The 14,926-nt window shown below is 36.4% G+C and overlaps 1 protein-coding gene across 2 annotated transcripts in view; it reads left to right on the top strand.

Annotated features, from left to right (window-relative positions):
• The window catches only part of ALDH1A1 (aldehyde dehydrogenase 1 family member A1), a 182,979-nt gene that overhangs the window by 129,949 nt on the left and 38,104 nt on the right, over window positions 1-14,926 (top strand). The window contains exons 2-3 of one of the 2 annotated variants that reach the window (XM_032164300.2): window positions 874-953; window positions 13,656-13,760. In XM_032164300.2, the coding sequence (XP_032020191.1) occupies window positions 888-953; window positions 13,656-13,760 (171 nt within the window). In that variant the 5' untranslated portion in view covers window positions 874-887. The remainder of the gene's footprint in view (window positions 1-873; window positions 954-13,655; window positions 13,761-14,926) is intronic. The other variant, XM_032164299.2, reaches the window with a different exon arrangement.

The raw sequence follows: 14,926 nt of genomic DNA, 5'->3' as shown, positions 1-14,926 counted from the left end.
GAATTGTTTGGAAGCCCTGCTTAAATTTAGTCTTTGTACACTGCCTATATTGATAAATACAGACAACTTCCAAAACCAGGATTACTTTCATTTTAAATGAGTTTTAATAGATGATATTGCCATATTTCTAATTGTGGTGATTGTGTGTGACAGTGTGTTCCGAATTCTCTAAAAGTCCTGCTGGCTTTTCTGTTCACATATAGAAAATAAAGATAATTTCGGGCTTCTGAGATCACAGTAGGTCTACTTACCCAGCACTGAAAATACATATGACTGATATGATATTTTAAAACGAACTTAGGGTAGGGTGTAGATAAAGGGCCTTTCTTCCCCAAACAGCACCCTGATTTTCTGGGAGATGGACTGATTTCCTGAAAGCCTTATCCTGAAGACACCTGGCCAGGGTTCTCTCCTCACCAGCTTCTACTGAGAACAAGTGCCCTTTTAGACTCTTTTCAATCCTCAAATTCTCTGATTCCAAGTCTGTCAGAGAACAGAAAGTTACATAGTAGCATTAAAAAGCATGAAAAGTCAAAAAAATAATAACTGGCCTTAGTGGCCAGAGCAGCTGCTGCATACACTTATCACAGGTTTCGGCTTTGTAAATTAATTCATCTGCAAATAGTGCACTGTCTCCAGGTGCAACTTCGATGCTGGAGCACTGGTTTCTTAAGGATTTAAGTTTAAAGTCAAAGGCTTCCTGCCCTAGGTGTTACAAATAAGTAGTGTCGTTTTCTTTTTTTGCTCTGAGTTTGTTCATCCAATCGTATCCGAGTATGCAAATAAACTTTAGCCCGTGCAGATAAAAAAGGAACAAATAAAGCCAAGTGCTCTATCAGAACCAAATTGCTGAGCCAGTCACCTGTGTTCCAGGAGCCGAATCAGAAATGTCATCCTCAGGCACACCAGACTTACCTGTCCTACTCACTGATTTGAAGATTCAATATACTAAGGTGAGTAAAACTTCTATTTTCTGCTTTGACTCGGGTTTGCAAAAACTACATTTATGTAAAGCATTAAAGGTCAATTTAAGTAAACTTGTGTAAAGAGCCCTTTGCAAATATAAAAATAAAAGGCATGCAAAATGCAGGTCTCAGTTTAGTGTCCTGATCAAATATGATCTAAATCATATCAGACAATCTTTCATAAATTTATTTCTTAAAATATTTCCAAGCGAAAGGAATTCTCTTCTGTGTGAAAGGATTCTTATACCAGGATTCAGAGGACTTTACTAAGCACTTCTATTAACTTCACTATAGCCGGCATGTATGATAAGAGAGGAAAATACTCACTAGAGATGCTTACTGGAAAGAACCAAACGAGTAGGAACAATAGAAAGCAAACAAGGAGAAAGACAGCATACTGAAATAACATAACTTTCCAATATGTTTAATAAAATGAGTGTTAAAATAGGGGGACTTAAGTCTGATAATTGGATTCAAAAAACTTCAGATGGACTTGCATTATTTTGCATATTTTGGTGGGGCAGAAGAAAAGCATTATTTGTTCAGCCAAGTTTGTTGCCATTGGAGGAGATGTGTAATTGTTAACTGATAAATATTTAGAGAAACAAGAGCAGGAGCTAGATCCAGACTTTAAAATCCACAGCTGGGGGGAACTAGGAAATGGATCCTGCTTTATCGTTCTGAGAGTAACTCTGAACTTTGCCTGTTTCACACTGCTTTCCTGTCAGATCCCAGAACTCCAAAACAAACAAATGAATAAAACACAATCTAACCAAAATTACTTAAAGTTATCTTTATGGTGTGATGCCGAAAGTATGGTAAGAAATTAACTCTTGCAACTCAAGGGAGAGCCATTTTGCTGTCTGAATTAGCCAACAGAAAAACAAAGGGCATTATAATTTAATGATAAAGTAAAAGTCCCCGCTGTTATATATTTATTTCCTTACTTGTAACTATGGATGGCTTTGAAATCCTAAGGTCTGTTGCATTTTCATTTTCATAAAGCACAACAAATGAGGAAGTTGCTCAGCTGATTGGCTCTTTTCCTCAGGAAAGTAGCAGCAGAGATCAGATTGTGCCTTTAACATGGTTGACCAGCAGTTATGAAGTGTATTTTAAGGTATTGTTATCACGAGGTTTTATTAAAGGGAAAAGATTTTTCCGTTTAATTTTACTACAAATGGTAGCATGAAAAATGCAGTAAATCCATACCCTCAAACAATTTACATTTGGCAAAGGTATGCCCAAAAGATTGCAAGAGTCCAGTCTCCCTCATTTTCTTATTCCAAGTTTGTCATTCACAATAAATTTCAATTGAAAGTAGGTACATTTAAAAATACATTTCATGAAGCTCAAAATTGTTGACAATGCTTAGATTATTGTATTACTATTATTAATGGGAATTTTTTTTTTTTAATGATACTACCTAAGAAGACATTTTGGTAGTCTGGATGCCCCTGTCTCCCCACTCCTTTGGCTTTGCAGAAGTTTGCAAAGTCTTCCTTGTGTGTGTATTTCAAGGAAGCTCTAATGTAAATAACCTTCCTGCTGAATTAAGCTTCACTTAGTAGTCATTAATTAAGCATGTAAGAAGCGGTACTAGACAAATGAGATGGTCCTAAAAATCTAACATACAAGCACAGACCTAATGATCCCTTAACACAGAGAGATGATTTTGAGACTGAAACCTATCCACTTCGAAGTCACTGTGCAACAACTCCCCTCTAGGGAAAATGACTGACCTAAGTGTCCAAAAGAAGGCAAGACTCAAAGAGCACGCATTTTGCTCTGTGTTTAAGAACTTTTCTGGGTAAAAATACTCCAAACAAGTCAGTGAATTTTGATTTCTCATGCATCTTCTATATAAATCTGTTCTGCTCAGATAGCATTTTATTGCTTGATTTATTGGTTACAGCATTTTCACACTTGGGAGGACACCAGTTATGTATGTAATTAAATCTAAATGGGTGAGCTTTTTCAAATGCCTTTACCTTTTTTTTTTTTTTTTTTTACTATGTCCCAGTGAAGAATTGGATTGAATTTGCACTTGCAAGAGGAGTTAAAAAAAAATGATGGTTATTAACTATAATAAGTTCCCTGGTTACAAACCAAGTAAGCAAGGAGTTTATAGTGTCTGAGGAATTATCTTCTATTACCAGCCCCTAAAGTCTTGTGTTATTTTTCTGTTACTATTCTAATGTCCTTTTTTTTTTATTATTGTAGCTAGAAGTATATTGGTTGTTAGGACAAGTTGGAGAGAACAGACAGGGTTGAGTAACAAAAAAAAATATTACAACTACGATAGAAAAGCTACATACTCTCAAGCTTGGGACTGCTTTTCACCCAAACAAAAGAATTTATTGATGCATATCTTTTTATGACTTATTTTCTAGTACAGTCTGATTATTTCTTTGTTGGGGTAGATTAAAGAGAGATCAGAGTTTAAGAAATGGTTTCTAAAATTATACAAAAGCTTTTGGTATTTAAAACCTCAAAAACATCGTTATAAATTCACTAATATGAACTCATATCCCATCCTTATCCTCATTACTCCTCTTTCCAACTCTAAATGAACCCCACATTTTCCATTTTATTGAGCCTTTAACTGAAGAGATTCTTTGAAAGTTATGTGATCATTGGGCAAGCTACATTACCTCTCTCTGCCTCAGTTTTCTTATGTTTAAAATGGGGATGATAAAAGCACCTATTTTCTAAGACCGATGAACGTATTAAATGAACTTAATGCATACAAAGCCCTTGAAATAATGCCTGGCACATGGGAAATGATTTAACGTTAGTGATCCTAGTCCTATTTTTCTGAATCCTTTCCAGTTTTTCCAGAATTTTCTCTTTTACCCAACCTTTCCTAGACCTGTTTCCCACAAGTATTCCTCATGTCTTCTCCTAGCTTTTCTGTCACTCTTTTTTGTACAGTCATGTCCCATCTGACAAAGGTTGTATCAGAGTGAAGTTCCAAGGGTCTTCCAAGATTTCAGGGATCAAAAATTTTCTCTTACAGGATTTGGTAACTTTGTTTGCCATTCTCCCTTCACAATACTATTGTTTTACCTTTTCTTTTTTCTTTTTTATAAAAAGGAAATAGGAAATTCAAGAAGACAAGCATTCTCAGACAGAATTCAAACCCCAAAATGTTTAACTTAATTAGTAAGCTGCACTCATTAAACCACAGTTTGTTCATGCTACAAAAGATCTTCATCAGCTAATGACATTTTACTCATACATACATGCATACACACACACACACACACACACACACATAATAATTATAAGTAAAATTTATTGTGCTTACTCTGCCATGACTGTCTAAGTTCTTTATTTTATTTAATCCTCATAATAACCCTATGAGGAGGTTACTATTCCTGTTTCACAGTTCAGGGAACTGAGGAACAGAGCGGCTCTGTAACTTACTAAATTTACACAGCAAGTAAGTGACAAAGCTACACTGCCAATGCTGGCAGTTTGAGCTAACACACTAGCAAGAGACTTGTTTAAGGTCAATTCCACTACTCTGGGACACTGACTTGCCAGAATCCTCTTGTATCCTTCTTCATCCTGACTTTCATTTGCACATTGCTGATTACCATGGCCTTTCCAGCTGCTGCTCAGCTGTTCCCAGGCCAATAGGAGAAAGTTTGCAGCCAACTTAGAAAAAGAGAACAATAGGGAAAATTGGAAGGAAATAGGTTTTCTGCTTTGATTGAAAATGTGACGTTTGGGCTAGGACGAGAGGCTATGAGGCAGAGGACTTTGACGTGGATGTGAAATGTCTGTATGAACTACATTTCTTCAACTTCTATGGAATCAATTTTGGTTAGAGTAGGAGATTGCTTTCCTAGATTTCTAGTTTGTTTAACCCTTCTGGGTTAAAGAGATATTTTCAATGGAGAAGAGTTATGAATCATTGAATAATACATTCCAGGCATGAATTTGAAGTGCTTTTTTTCCCCCATGATTATCTCTTTAAATTTTTACAACAAACAAATTAAGCTACATGAACTTCCAAATACCTCCTTTGTCCCCTTTGCTTGTTTCTCCCTTTTGCTTTTCATTTCTCCCATATTTTCCTTCCTCTTATTTAACAAGGCCTTGAACGAGTGCCCTATGCTAGTTCTCATGATATAAGAGGGCTAATATGATTCATGTCTCATGGAGCCTCTATTCCTGGAAGGTGTGTGGAATAGTGTGGGGCAGAAAAGAAGAGAATGCTTTAATCAGAAATTATGATAAATGTTTAAAGCAAAATAACTGAAAGCTGAGAGAATGAGGAGAAGAGCTTTTGATGAGGATTTTTAGGAAGGGAGCCTTTAAGGAAGGTGGTTTAAAGGTAAGTCTGAGGGATGTAGAGAATAAGGTGGCCAAGAGTGGGGAAGAACAAAGATCCAGAGGTCTTACCACATGCTAAGACCCCGAGGACAAGAGCATGTTATGCTCAAAGAACTATCCAAAGGCTAATCTGGCTGGAGTAAACTGAATAAGGGAGAGAATGGATAAGATGAAACTGAAATACAGGCTGGGGCCAGATTGGCCGGCGGATTTTGAGGAAAATCACTGAGAGGTGCTTAAAACAGGAAAGGACTTATGTTCAAAGCAAAGCTGATTGTGCTGTGATGCTGCTTTCACTTGGGAAATGTTTTTAACTTCCTTCTAACTGAAGCAATATTTTGTTTGCTTTGGGCTTGGAAGCAGGTGAAAAAATAGCTGACTGGCTGCAAGGTGCAGTGACTGAACAAGCTAAACCTGGCTTCAATTTCCAGCTATTCTATGTATTTAATTATATGACCTTGGCCAAGCTTCTCATCCCCTGGAGCTTCAGTTCCTCTGTCTGTGAATTGGGAATGAGAATGACTACCTTGGAAAGTGGCTGTGAGAATTAAGTCAGGTAATTTGTGGAATGTGGCTGGCACTTATTAACTACTTAGTCCTTTCTCTCCTCGATTCTCTTTCCCAAGATGACTCCTAGAATTATATGATCATTCTGTTCTCAATGTAATTTATATTTATGTTGCTTATCACAGTTCAAAACTGATTTCATATATTTTTCTCATTTGGGGCTCATCAGTAACCACTGGGAGGAGCTAGAAAAGATGTTAGCATAGTCCCATTTCAAACCCGAGGAGCCTGAGCTCAGAGATCATGACTGACTTAAGGTCGCATAGCTTTTAAAATGCAAAAGCAGAATAAACTGGATTCTAAATCTTTTTATCTTGGGTCTGATGCTTTCCCACATGATATCCTTGTTTCCTTAGATAACAGAACCAGTAGTACTAGAATCTCACTCAAGAAAACCTAATCAAGAAAAAAATCTGAAGTAAATAAGACATATCCTAAGAGGAGGGGGTATTATCCCCCTTTCCCAATTAGCTCTAACAACTGTTTTCACACCTATTACTGCATTTTTATCATTCATTCCTTACTCTGGTTGAAAGAATAGATCTGGGCTGAAGTCTGAGATTCTGTGTTCTTAACAGTCTTTCAGCTTTTGCTGATGCTACCAAAATGTCTGTTGACCAGCAGCAAGGGTCTAAAAGTTTTAGGTGAGTGAGCCTTATAACTTCAATGCAGCAATCACCTTCCAGTCACTTCATGATAGAGCTTCCATTTTCTCCCAGAAACTCGCACTCAGCCACATCAGAAACTTTCCTTTTGGAAAGTGCCAGAGCTAAGCAGAAACAGGATCATGGCCACAAACCAGTGACAGTACCAATCATTGATTTTAATGGTGGGAGATAATCATTTACTAATATTTAGAATGCAATATCTTAGCTCATCTCTGAGGACTGCTGTCCTGGCAAGTTGTTTTGTTTTCTGGCACCTGCCTGACTGTAAGAAAACGGAATTAACAATTCTAAAGTAAAGAACACATGTCCTAAGAGAGGGTATTGTCCCCATTTCATAAGGGCTCTCAGTACAACTCTTTATATAACTTTGTAACTGGGACTTTAACCTATTGAATTTGTCACTACGTACTTGCCAGAATGAGGGGAAACACTCTTAGAGAATATGAAAAATAACTCATTTGAAGACCAACCCACAGTAAAGGTAATGACTCTGAAATGGCATGGATAATCTATAGGACAATAGGTTGCAAATCAGCATAAAATAAATCTCATAGAAATACAGACATCAAATGGAGATATCTGAAAATGGTAATTACCTGGCTTGGGATGGTGGTGGTGGGGGTACAGTTTGGTTTGATTTATCATGATGCTATTATAACTATAGCCAGGGAATATATTATATGTTTACCAAGTGTAAGTGACAACACAGAACCATGTTCGAAAGAATTTGAGCAAGGATTTCTTCACGAACCCTTACTTAAAATCTAATAAATCAGAAAAGTAAATTTGTGTAATACTGGTTTTCCTGACGCTGACATGTTTTGGGTGAGTGTGTGCGTATAGATGTATATAGCAAAAGTATCCACAAACTTAGAAGCATTGCTTGAGAAGGATGTGAAGTGTTGCTAATATTTGGTTTTCTGATATTATCTCTACCTGATTCATTGTAATGTTTGACTTGCTAATGGAAATTTGTTCACTGGGGAATTTGCACAAATCTCACATCTCTAAAAACTTTGCCTGAACCGTTCCCTCCCCCAACCCAGGTCCCATTTCCACTGACTATTTCCACTGCTCTATCAATACTTTTTTAGACATCAAAGGAGTACAAATAACTACTGAATTATGCTTTGTATTTGGCATTCTTTTAGAAGGAAGAGGGCTTACATGCAAGCAATTGTATTACTGGGTCTTGATACTGCTAAAAATGGGCAGAACTTTCTATCGCTTCTACATCTTAACTCTTTGATACAGAAAATACGTGATGTACAGAAGTTGCTGACAAGTTTTGTTATCATCTCTAGGATACAGTGATGGTGTGGCTCAAAACAAATGCTGTGGCATCTTTTCTCTTGCCCTGACACAATTGAAAAGGCTGACAGGGTTTTGCAAACAACAAGAAAAAAGAGTATATACTCATGTTACTAAAGTCAGACTATAATTTAAAGCAAATGAAAGGAAAATTTTATTTCTCCTATTTTTTGTTTTGGTCATTCTCTCATTTTGTTTTCATTCATTTGACGGCAGTTAAAAATTTTCCTCCCCTTTGTTATTTCCTCCTTAATTTCCTTTTACATTTTTTAACTTTGAGTCTCAACATTTTGCTCTCCTGCCTCAGGGTTAGGGTGCAAAGCAGTTGCCAGAGATCCAGCTTTGATTCTTTTAAATGTTTAACACCCCACCTGACTTTTGTTCAGTCTTTCCTCCTCATTATTCATCCCCGATCTCATTCTCCCTGACTCCCAGCGGCCTTTAGTACTTTGGTAGGTTCCTAAGCTGAGAAAAGGTTGACACATTTACAGCACACACCAGTCTCCACAGGTTCACACCACCACCCATGCAGCCTATGCTGTGACTCAGCTCTCAAGTTTGAAAATTCACATGGATGACATTAAATGGGAACTCTCATCACCCTCCCTCTCCTTTGGAAAATCTAAAAGAAATTCTTTGTGCATTGAAAATGTGATCTCTTAAAATCTCTCTCCCACCAAGAAAGTATTGGCTTCCCTTACAGAGTCTAGAGCTGCTGGCCCAGTTGCTGCCCTGCCGAGATAATATTAATTTAAGGCACTCTGAGTATCTTTTGCAAGGAGTCAGGGGCTCTCCACTTTAGCCCACAGGCTCCAAAATCTCATATCAGCAGATAAGGCAAATAGGGCTTTATTTTGCCCACTAGTCAAATCTAGCTTTATCCAAGCCAGGAATATTTTGAGAAAAATGCTTATTTAGAACTGTAGCTTTATACACAATACATTAAGACATAATAACTTTTACTCTGGAAAGGCAATTTTTTTTCACAATTATGACTAATTCTTGGACACCAATTGAATCCAGGAAATGGCTACTTGTTTATCAAAGGTAAAATTATGCATTTCTTAAAATGTGGCATATCTAAAACAATTTCTAAGTTGCCTCAACATTTCTATTGATTGCTTCCCCATGTAGAAAGTACTTGAAGTCCAAGAGTATGCATAGGCATTTATAATTTCCAATCAATATTGCAAACTGAAGGTTGATGTCTATTTTACATATGTATTCAAAAGTAATCTAAGTTCAAAATTCATAATTAGAATTGAGTTAATATATAATGCTTACATAGAACCCAAGAATATTTTACTTTTATAATATCATCTCTTTTCCTCTAAGCTGGCTAAAGGCAAAAAACAAATGGAAAATAAGATTGTCACCATTATAGAACATTTCAACAAGCCTAATGTAAATTTTATAATTATTATAACAAACATTTATTAGTTTAGACTTCTCCGTATAACCATTAAATATAACTATAGGAACAGTGATTATACAAAAACATTGGGTCACACAGTTAGCTGGAAGGCAAATGCCAAATGTAAAGCTCCTATAATTAAAACAGAAAAAAAAAGGTATTTGAGGTAGGTCCTGTGAATAAATTATCCGTAGCTAAGGGGAAGAAAAAGACTGGGCAATACCTGGCCTTCTAACAATCTAGGTCATCACATTACCTATGCCAGGTTCCCTTTTCATGCTGAAACGCCTCTGTTTGTGGGAGAATGGCATAATTCATAATTTGTAGACTGCACCGTTACATCACTCTCCTTCAAAACCTTGTGACCTTATGAAAGGATTATGAAATTAGTCTCAAGGCTAACTTCCTGGACTCTGGTTGGTCTACTTCAAATCCATTTGCGGTACTTTAAAGTCAGTATTCCTAAACATCCATTTGATCTGGTCTCTCTCCCTTTTTATATCCAGAATAGATCCTAAACTTTTTTCTCTGGGGATCAGGATCTGCCACAAATTGACTTTATTTTCAATGTCAGGCCTTATCTGTGACTTATGTCCACTGCAACTCCATTCTATTGGGAGCTGCTCTGTTTACTGTGTTACAAACCTCCAAAGATTTGTCCCTCCCTTTACTCTTTTTTTTTTTTTTTCCTTCTTTCCACCAATCCAGTTCCATCCTTCAAAGAGGCATTCTTCCAGCCTATGGCCCTCTCCACCATTTATTGACAACACCACTGCTTTGGCCATTTTGCTTCACAGTCTTTAATTCTGTACTGGCTGCTCTTGACATGAATACATTCTCCTCTAGATTATAAGCCCCTGAGAGCAGAGGCCATGGCTAACTCATCTCTCATTTTTCCACAATAACTGCCAGACTATGTCTCAAGTATTTACTCATTATTGGACAAACACTTTTGTGATAAAAGTTACTAATCATGATTATATAAATGTCAACACAAGTTCAAACTCAAGTTGGGCTCACAGTGTCCTCCTGTCTTAAAGGTTAAAACTGAATAATGCCAAACAGTGCTGGTAATTTGGGGTCCTCTACAGCTGATCTCTTCAGTTGCCTGCAGGCTGCCAGATAAACATGTGTTATTACTTCAGGTTAATGCTCATTTACAAAACATTCACTGGCTTTAATCTGAAGTGGCAGTTTTATGTACAGCTTCGATGCAAATTCTGATCATGGAACTAGATGGTACATACATATTGTAATAATTCTTTTACCAAAAAGTGTGTAAAGAGAGTAAAATAAGCTATAATACATTGAGATCTTGAGAACTTGAAAGCACAGATTATCACAGACCTAAGGATAAGAGGACTCAGGCGAGAACTAGAAAGTCCGACCACAGGCCTAGCAAAATGTAATTGATTCTGTATGTTGTTTTATTTTATTTTTAATGAAATTACATTGTAGAAGGGTGAAATTCTGGATCTCTGCCAAAATGAGATCTGTGTTCCCTTAGTTTAGACGTACAAAATCTAAGGCGGTAATACAATCTTTAGGCAGAGAGAAGGCAGAATTCGCAAGTGAGTAAATCTGATGCAGGTTTTGAAAGACTTGATTTAAAAGACTATGGCAGGTATCGCAATATCTCTAGTTTTTTGTTTGGAATTTCATAGGCTGATATGTAGATATCTAACATTAACACGAAGCAGAACATAAGTAATTTATCGGTAGGATACTAGTATGTTATGTTGGAAAGAAAAAAGAGGTTAAATTCAATTGGAGCAACTAGTGAAATCTTCATGAGGAGATGACATAGTAAGCTAGAATTCGAAGTAAAAATAGAAGAAAATAGTGGAACTCTAGTCTAAAGAACAGTGCGAATAAAAGTATGCTGCAAAAAACAGCATGGTGTTTGAGGCAGTAGAATGAGGCTGGAACAAAGGGTAAACTGAGGGAATGGTAGAGCAAAAGACTGGAAAAGCATGTTGGGGCAAGATCGCGAACCACCTCCAGTGCCATGTTAAGCAGTCTGACAATAGAGGATCACTAAAGTATTCTGAGGAGGGCTGTTGACAGAATCTGAGGAAGATTATAATGACAAGGTGAAAATTAACTTTTAATTAGGCAGAGGTAGGGGGCAAAGAGAACAGGGAAAGCTTTTTTATAATTGTATAAAATAAAGTGATACAAAAGGGTACCTAGGGATTATTTGTGTCATTAACAGAAGGACAGTGTGTGAGAGGGAGGGCTGGGGGACAGTGTACATGAGCAAGCTTTAGAACTTTGGGGTGATAGCAGCATAAAGCTAGAGATGACAGTGAGCTGAGTTAGGGACAAGTTGATTAAATTCTTTTCCAGCCATCCCTTGCGAAGAAAAATACTAAGCTGTAAGGGCATAAATGGAAACACTCTAAGAATAATTGTGCGATTCTGTAAAATGTATTTCTGATAGCTAGAGTGTTGATTCACTCTAAGAGACATTGGGCAAATCAGCACTTTCATCTGAATTTATTTTTCCTCAAGTTGATCTAAGAGGCTAGTGTTTTTTCCCAAAAAAATAATACAATGAATTTTATGGTCTTCATCTGTATTCAGTTAATCTTGTTTCTATAATCTGATAGGGTTTCTTGATACTTCTTCCATCTTTCTCATATCCTCATATATGTATTTTTGCACATCTAGTCTCTTCATCTGAACAGCTTTGCACCCCTTTTCCCTTTATTTAGGAATGCCCATGTGTTTTACCATCAATTTCAGGCTAGTACTACAATTCCTTTGAATGTTTCTAACTATACAGGATAATTTTCTTGTATGGAAATAATGCTGTTTTTTTGTATGGAAAATTATATTGGCATGAATGGGCAAACAAGACGGCTTATCCTCTTCCCCATTTTGTTGGAAATCACAAGTGTTATAGAGTAGTCATTTGCAGAACATTATAGATCTTATCCATGAGTAGCTGATGGATTATAGATCTTTGATTCAATTAAGTTAGTTATTCAAGAATTTTTTACTGAGGCTAAAATCGCTTGAGGGCTGAGATTGTGTTGGACACTGAAGATAAACTGCAAAACCATACACAGCCCTTGATGGAAGGCAGACACTTAAAAATGACTATTTAAAAAGTGACAAATTGTCCAATGGAAGTATAGAGGAGACCAGGGAAGTATATTTTGTCTAAATAATAGATCACAGAATATAGAATGAATTATGTTCGGGCATTTAGGGATACATAGTAATATACATTTTATTACTCTGATAGAATTTTAAGCTATGCTAGTGATAACTGGGGAATTTTTAATAAATAAGTAATTTGCATTTAGCATAGTAGCTAATTTAAACCTTGGAGGAGTGTTTCATTACATTCTCCCTTGGGGTTGAACTATTAATAACTTATCTTTAAATATCAAGTAAGAAGGGATGTCTGAATTAGGATATATGTTATAATCCAGCACATATGTCACCTTCCTTTACTCCCTGTGTTAGCTACCTCTGATTCAAAATTGAATAAACTAGTCCATCTTGTCATAAGTCTAACAGAAAGTTATATACTATCCAAGACTGTATTTATGATTGTTTTCATATTTCAAATAATAAGAAATGTGAAAGCTTGTGTCATCAAGAAAAGACAAATTCAGTGACATGAAAGTTGAAACTGAGATATTTTAAATGACATACTGATGCTTTTAAGTATTTCTATTTTATAGTACACACAGACAAAATTCCATATATTTTAGTGCTTACTGTTTCTTTAGCTGCATGTCTCTTTCTCGTAGTTACCATTAAGAAATCTTGTTTCTGGTTTTGTCTGAAGACAACGAAATTACCAGGTAATCTTTTGAAAAGGAGAATAAAACCATATGCTTTTAAAAAGCCAATGAAATAATGTGACTAGCTAATTTTCTGTAAGTGAACTTCTTTTAGAATCCTTTACTTAGCAAAATTCTTTTTTTTTAGCTTTAAAACATTAAAGGATTAGAAAATAGTCTCTTATGATTTCAAATCACCAGTAGCCCAAAATGAGGATGTTCAGAATTTAAAGTGGAAAATAGAAGCAATCATTAATAAAGACCAAGCCCACAAAAGCCTTTGCTTTTGCCTCAAATTCATGGCCATTTCAGGTAAAAGCATTGTTTTCTAGATTGCCTTCTCCAGTATGTATTTTCTAGTGTTGAAATGATTGCATACCTTAAGCTTAAAAGCATTATGTACTTCATTTTAGTACATGTCTACGCATGTGAACACAAAATGTCTTAAACAGCCAGAAAGTTTTGAGAGGTGAAGAGATGTGCATCATTTAGGCATGGTGAAATGCTTTAGTTTAAGTTTATGAAAATTTCCAAAATTTGCTGCATATTTAAGTGCCTTGTGTGTATTTTCTCTTCATCTCTACAGATCTTCATAAACAACGAATGGCATGATTCAGTGAGTGGCAAGAAATTTCCTGTCTTTAATCCTGCAACTGAGGAGGAGCTCTGCCAGGTAGAAGAAGGAGATAAGGTGAGTTTCTGAACACTGGTTTCATTTTATGCCGGGTTTCTTGGTTTTTTGCCATTCTGAGCTCCTGAACCCCATTGCAAGTTCCAAAAGACATGCCATGAAAATATGGTGGTCCTTGTTACAAAAAAAAAAAAAAAAAATGCTCTGTAGTTATGTAATAATGATTAACCTGTGCTTCTGGGTGTCATGGTGATTTTTTTTCCCACATCATTTTCCTTTATTTTCAATTGAAATAGTATATAGATTTATTTTACAGACTATATAAGAAGGGATTGATCGTAAGTTATAAAGGAGAGAAATCCTCAGCTGGGCGCTGTGGCTCACCCCTGTAATCCCAGCACTTTGCGAGACCAAGGCAGTTGGATCACTTGAGGTAGGGGTTCGAGACCAGCCTGGCCAACATGGGGAAACACCATCTCTACTAAAAATATAAAAATTAGCCAGGCATGGTGGCACATGCCTCTAATCCCAGCTACTCAGGAAGCTGAGGCAGGAGAATCACTTTAGCCCATGAGGCAGAGGTTGCGGTGAGCCGAGATTATACCAATGCACTCCAGCCTAAAAAAAAAGAAAAGGAAAAAGGAGAGAAATTGTTTATTCATATGAAATTGTTCTTTTTATGTTGCTAGATAAAACTAAAAGTTATTATAGAACTTTTAGAACAATATATTACTAAGTTATTTTATTAAAAATCACTGCATTAATATTATTATTCAACACCTTTAAAAATTAAATTATAGAATAACTTAAACTGACTAACAAATTACAAGTGTTGTTATTTTCCAGCTAAGAAACTACAAAAACCAATTTTTATTTAGTGAAAATTGTTCTCAAGTTCTAAATGCTATCTTCATTTAAAACTTAAAGAAACCCTATAGGGGAGGTACTATTTTGAGTCATTTTTACAAACAATGATGAAATGGCAGAGTAGAAAGGCTGAGTAATTTACTTAAGGTGACATTGCTAATAAATAATTACATCAACATTAAAACGCTGTTCCTCTGACACTATAACCTGTGCCTAGTAGGGCTACTGCTTCACTTTGTGATTATTACGAAAGTAAGATAGGGTTGGCCAGGCGCAGTGGCTCTCGCCTGTAATCCCAGCACTTCGGGAGGCCGAGGTGGGCAGATCACCTGAGGTCAGGAGTTTGAGACCAGCCTGAC

Source organism: Hylobates moloch, unplaced genomic scaffold (genome assembly GCF_009828535.3).
Source record: "Hylobates moloch isolate HMO894 unplaced genomic scaffold, HMol_V3 SCAFFOLD_10, whole genome shotgun sequence".
Lineage (NCBI taxonomy): Eukaryota > Metazoa > Chordata > Mammalia > Primates > Hylobatidae > Hylobates > Hylobates moloch.
This window is presented reverse-complemented; position numbering and strand designations above follow the sequence as displayed.